This window comes from Curcuma longa, chromosome 5 (assembly GCF_044706935.1).
Source record: "Curcuma longa cultivar G26 ecotype Majalengka, Jawa Barat chromosome 5, ITB_CL_G26_1.1, whole genome shotgun sequence".
NCBI lineage: Eukaryota > Viridiplantae > Streptophyta > Magnoliopsida > Zingiberales > Zingiberaceae > Curcuma > Curcuma longa.
In genome coordinates this window covers 335,552-341,767 of record NC_133865.1, presented here as the reverse complement: position 1 = coordinate 341,767, position 6,216 = coordinate 335,552, and the positions used below count along the sequence as shown (strand labels likewise).

General features: G+C 37.9%; 1 protein-coding gene across 1 annotated transcript; it reads right to left on the bottom strand.

Annotated features, from left to right (window-relative positions):
- Positions 1-3,923: 3,923 nt before the first annotated feature.
- On the bottom strand, positions 3,924-5,937 carry LOC141829102 (uncharacterized). The gene is made up of 4 exons (XM_074716521.1): positions 5,458-5,937; positions 5,108-5,272; positions 4,781-5,021; positions 3,924-4,474 (listed from the first exon to the last, which is right to left on the bottom strand). Exons 1-4 carry the CDS (start codon positions 5,935-5,937, stop codon positions 3,924-3,926), a joined length of 1,437 nt encoding a protein of 478 aa, XP_074572622.1.
- Positions 5,938-6,216: the final 279 nt, after the last annotated feature.

The window sequence follows — 6,216 nt, the reverse complement described above, 5'->3', positions numbered from 1 at the left end:
ACACTTGCGATTCGATCCCCAGCTACGGCGCATTTGCAGAAATTTTTCTCCAAATGGAGAGCGCAATCAAAGGATGTTGGATGTCTGACTTGGCCGCTGCGTACACTTCCCGATTTACCCTGATGACCAGTGGAAAACTTTTATGGGACTGGATCGGTCATCCCCAGAGATAGTCAATGAGACTAACTGGGATTTATCATTTTTTTTTTAAAGCAAAGCATAAGCGACCACCTAGATGGTTTTCCTACAGGACCACTTTGCTTTAGTGGCTAGGTCACCCCTGTTAGGCGATCCTTTTCAAATGCAATCTAAGTAGATCCCCTAGGCAGTTCAAATGAGTCTCAAGATTTTTTTCCCCCTAAGCTGTTTATTATTATTTTTGGAAACGTAAACAATATTAAGGAACCAATAGAAAACGTACAATTTAGGAGTTCAAAGATCTAAACATGCGTTTGGATCTTTATGAATATCCTATCAAGATTTAGCACACTGCCATTAAAATTACATCAGTTCCTAGCTTACCAAATAAGGTACACCATGCATCACATTACCAGCACCCTTACCTATCAAGACTCATAACATTCGCTTCGCCATGCCCATCTCTTGTCACATGCCTAAACAAGTGCGTACTCAGGTCCACAATTCCCTACTAATCATAAATCTAAAGAAAATAGCTCCTGTGTCTCATCCTCCCTCTGGCATGAGGAACATGTCTTACATTGCACATGAGGTAGTTTGTCCTTGGTTTGTAACCTTCCATGAGCTGATAGCCAAAGCACAAAGCAATGCTCGGCATGATGACCCAAATATGCTTGCATAGGAACCTACTGGCTCTGTGTATACCAGGAGCTGAGTAGGGATATTATTTACTCCGCCATGCTTGATCAACTTAGAATGGCATTCCGAACCTGCAACTGACACTTGACAAACAAAGAGTCTCATGCCTTTGGTTGCCATGCCCAGAGATAGATCAACTCATGTAACCGTACCCAGAGGGTCTCATGTTGTATGTTCCACAAGGCTCTGGTAAGCAATGTTGTTCCATGCTTGAAGATCTCTCAATCCATCCCGCTTCCTTCTTTGGAAGGCACATAGCAACCAAGGAGATAGATGGGTATTTGGATGTTCAAAAAAAAATTGATCAGTAGGTGGGGTGTATCTTATCCACAACACCACTGGCAACCGGTAGAATAAAAAGCTAAAAACACTCAATACCTTACTTCTCGACATAAGATAAAGTATATCTCAGCCAAGAAGCTAGTCGGCCTACCATGGCCTCAATCAAAGCTCCATAGTCCCTGCAGTACACAGCCTCTCCGCCACCAAAGGGATGCCCAAGTATCTAAAAAGAAAAAAAACTAGATGGAAGCTTGAAATCTCCAATAGTTTACTCTTCGTGTGTCCATCAATGCCAGCCACGTAGATGTCCCCTATTTATAGCAATTGAGAAGGAGGTGGTGACAACACACTCTATATTCCAGTCTATGTATAGCAAAGGAAATCTGAAGTTATATAGAGCAGCCCTCAGGAAGTTCCACTCAACCACATCACAAGTTTTCTGAAAACCATGTCATAAGCTTTCTGAATGTCTACCTTAAGGACACACCTTGGAAAAACTCGCTTTCTTGCATATTTCTACAGCAGCTCCTATGGAGGTGGATATTATTGTAATGAATCTCCCTCGGATGAAAGTTGTTGTGCACGATCTAGTGTATTGCCAATAACTCCTGCCATCTGTGTCATCAGGATCTTGAAAATGACTTTATGCTGCCAAAATCAACCGCAGGTTATCACACATCTGTGCTTAGTTGCTTCTCATAATTGTTGGAAGATGGTGGACTCTCAAAAACTTACTAGGAAGGGAAGAGGAATAAAATTGGAATAACTTGTATTGCAAAAGACTTCTCTTACAAAAAATGACTTGTTATCAACCTTACATGACATGAGTATTTATACTACTCATTAGACACTTCTAGACCACTTAGCATTAATTAGATACATGAATTTATTCTACATGAATTACAAGATTCATGTTTCACTTGGTTCATGTATTTCAAGCATTTATTGTGGATGTATTCAAGTTTAATTGAACTTTCTAACACTCCCCCTTAAACTTGAATCTTCCTTACTCCAAGCATGAACCTTAATCTTTGAAAATCATCAAATTTGAGTGGCTTTGTAAGAATATCAGCAACTTGATCCATAGTCCTCACATATTGAAGTTCAACTTCTTTCTTTGCAATGTATTCTCGAATAAAGTGATATCTTGTGTCAATATGCTTGCTGCGTTCATAAAATACTGGATTCTTTGCCAAACTTTGAGCTGACTTATTATCCATCATGATCTTCGTAGCATCTCCTTGTTCGACATGAAGTTCCTTTAATAACCTTCTCAACCATATAGCATGACAAGTACAAGAAGTAGCTGCAACATACTCGGCTTCACAACTGGACAATGTCACAATAGCTTGTTTTTTTGAACTCCATGAAATTGCATTATTTCCCTTAAAGAATATAAAACCAGTTGTGCTTTTTCTATCATCAATATCTCCAGCAAAATCACTATCACAATAACCCATCAACTTGTAGTTGTTAGCGGATGAATAAAGAATACCATAATCAAGAGTACCTTTAATATAACGAAGTATTCTCTTTGCTGCTAACATGTGAGATTGAGTTGGATTCTCCATAAATCGACTCATAACTCCAACTGCAAATAAGATATCAGGTCTTGTACATGTCAAATATCTTAAGCTCCCAATAAGACTTCTAAAAGAAGTTGGATTAATCTTTTCTTCTTCTTGCTTTGCTTTGGATAGTTGTGCACCAAATTGCATAGGAGTATCCACTGATTTGCAATTGAACATATTGAATTTCTTAAGAACCTCCTTCGCATATCTTTCTTGAGAAATAAAAGCTCCATCCTTCATTTGCTTAATTTGAATTCCCAAGAAATATGTCATGAGTCCCATGTCAGACATCTCAAATTCATGACTCATCATTGTTCTGAATTCTTCAATCATTTTCTGGTTGTTTCCTGTAAAGATAAGATCATCCACATAAATGCAAACAAGTAAGAAATTCTGACCTTCTTCTTTCATATAGAGTGCATACTCATGGGTGCATCTCAAGAAACGATTTTCTTGTAAGCAACTATCAAGTCGATGGTTCCAAACTCTTGGTGCCTGTTTAAGCCCATAAAGTGCCTTCTTTAGTTTCAAGACCTTATCTTCATGCCCTTTAGCCACATATCCAATAGGTTGTTCAATGTAAACATCCTCATTAAGATAACCATTAAGAAAAGCAGATTTAACATCTAACTGATAAATCTTCCAATGCTTTTGAACAACAAGAGATATCAATAAACGAATTGTCTCTAATCGAGCTACCGAAGCAAATACCTCATCATAATCAATACCTTGTTTTTGCTTATAGTCTTTAGCAACAAGTCTTGCTTTATACCTTTCTACTTCTCCATTGGCATTCCTCTTTGTCTTGTATACCCATTTGACTCCAATAGTCTTATGGTCTTTCGGAAGAGATACTAACTCCCAAGTATCATTCTTCACAATAGCTTCAATTTCTTCATTCATGGCTTCTCTCAATTTTTCATCTTCTTTTGCTTCTTCAAAGCTCAAAGGTTCAACATCTGCAAGTAAACATAATAAATTCATTTCATCAATAGCATGAGTCTCATTGTAAATATCATCAAGGCTTCGATATTTTGGAGTCTTTTCTCCTGAAGATGATCCTGGTGTAATTGATAACTCAGGTGTATGTGGAGTTGTTGGTGGAGTAGATTCCTCTTCGACTTCTTGTTCCATATCAAAGGAAAGAAATCATAAGACCCTTCTTCCTTGGAACTCCAATCCCACGATGCATCTTCATCAAATTCGACATCTCTGCTAACCATAAATTTTTCTCTATGTGGATTGTACAAATCTGTATCCCTTGGAATTTTCATCATATCCGATGAAGATGAGTTTCTGACTTCGATCATCTAACTTGGATCTTTCTTGTTCATGGATATGTGCAAATGCAATGGATCCAAATACTCGTAAATGTGATATAGTTGGCTTCCATCCACTCCATGCTTCTTGAGGTGTCACATTCTTCAAGCTCTTAGTTGGAGATCGATTTGAAAGATACACAGCACAAGCCATAGCTTCAGCCCAAAACTCCTTAGGCATGTCTTTAGACTTTAGCATACTCCTCGCCATATTAAGTATTGTTCTGTTCTTCCTTTCAGCGACTCCATTTTGCTGGGGTGATCTAGGAACAAGAGATTCAGGCTTGATAGGACCACAAACATCAGCATGAACAAGTTGAAGTGGTTTGATTGCTCTGGAAATAGATTGCTTTGGAAAACTCTTTCTTGGATGCTTGCCAAGTAAGCATGCTTCACATAATTGATCGGGGTGATCAATTTTTGGAATCCCTTTGACCATCTTCTGATCTCCCAAAGCTTTGAGTCCTCCAAAATTCAAATGACCAAATCTCATATGCTAAATCCATGATGGATTTTGTATACAAGTCTTCGAGCATATAGGTCCAGAATTCTTCAAGTCCAATAAGAACATCCTGTTCTTAGTCATAAACACTTTAGCAATAAGGTTAGAATCTTGATCTCGTAACCAAAGCATACAATCTTCCATATGAATCTTGTAATTTCTTTCCAAAAGTTGGCCAATACTTAAGATATTGCTAGTCAATTTTGGAACATAATAAACATCACAAAAAATTTTATGACCACCATTTGTTGTTTCAAGGAGAATCGTACCTTTGCCTTCAATTTTGACTTTTGTATTATCTCCAAATCTTACAAAACCCTTTTTGTTTGTATCAAGCTCCACAAATTTACTTTGATCACCTGTCATATGGTTGCTGGCTCCATTATCAAGATACCATGTGTTTGCTTTCCCAGTAGAGTCCTCCTTGAGTGTAAGAAACAAGGATTGCTCAACATCATCTTCTTTGTACTCTATTAGATTTGCCTCTTCATCTTTCATGTTTGAATGACACTCCCAAGCATAATGTCCAAATTTATGATAAGAATAATATTCAATCTGAGATTTATTTTTCCTATCATCATACCTCACATAATTACCTCTTCCTCTTGCTCTTCCAAGACCTCTTGCAAATGTTTGATTTCTTTTATCAAACTGAGAAGGTTGTTCATCTCTCCCTTGACCACGACCATATACTGAACCTCGGCCTCTGCCTCGTCCTTGGCCTCTACCTTGTCCTTGGCCTCGAACTCTATTAGAAACCCCTTCTTTGATCTTCAAGTTAGTCTTTGCTTGTAACACATGTTCTGATTGTTCTTGGTTTCCACGGTTCATCCTTTCTTCATGAGCTCGTAATGATCCGTTTAATTCATCAACGGTCAGTCTCTAAATCTTTGGATTCTTCAATTACAACAACATGATTAAACTTTGTACTAAGAGAACGAAGTACCTTTTCAATCACCCGAACGTCAGACATGGTTTCTCCAAGTCTCTTCATTTGATTGACAACAGCAAAGACTCTTGTAAAATAGTCGGAGATATGTTCACTCTCCTTCATAAAGAGTGATTCAAACTCAGCCCTTAGAGTTTGAAGTCGCACCTTCTTCACCTTGTCGACTCCTATAATAGAGTTGCGAAGCATCTCCCATGCTCTCTTTGATGTCGTCTCATTGACTATCTTCTCAAACATGTCATCATCCAAACCTTGATGGATGATAGTAAGAGCATGTTGATCTTTCTTTCTTTCTTTCTCTACCGCATCCTTTTGGTTTTGAGGTAGAGTTGCCACATTTAAGGGTTCTTCAAAACCATGCTCAACAATATCCCATACTCCTTGGGATCCAAGTATAGCCTTCATTCTAAGCGACCAATTCTCATAATTGAGTTTGGTAAGTTGGGGGTATTGGAAAGAAAAGGATTTTGATGCCATAAGCTCTGATACCACTTTGTTGGAAGATGGTGGACTCTCAAAAACTTACTAGGAAGGGAAGAGGAATAAAATTGGAATAACTTGTATTGCAAAAGACTTCTCTTACAAAAAATGACTTGTTATCAACCTTACATGACATGAGTATTTATACTTCTCATTAGACACTTCTAGACCACTTAGCATTAATTAGATACATGAATTTATTCTACATGAATTACAAGATTCATGTTTCACTTGGTTCATGTATTTCAAGCATTTATTGTGGATGTATTCAAGTTT

Excerpts from the sequence above, each read along its gene's own strand:
- LOC141829102 (XM_074716521.1), bottom strand. The coding sequence starts at position 5,937 with ATGGCATCAAAATCCTTTTCTTTCCAATACCCCCAACTTACCAAACTC. Across the intron at positions 5,273-5,457 it reads ACGTTCGGGTGATTGAAAAG|GGGTTTCTAATAGAGTTCGA; the intron begins GTACTTCGTTCT and ends AGATCAAAGAAG. Across the intron at positions 4,475-4,780 it reads AGTCAAAATTGAAGGCAAAG|GACTCAAAGCTTTGGGAGAT; the intron begins GTACGATTCTCC and ends TGAATTTTGGAG.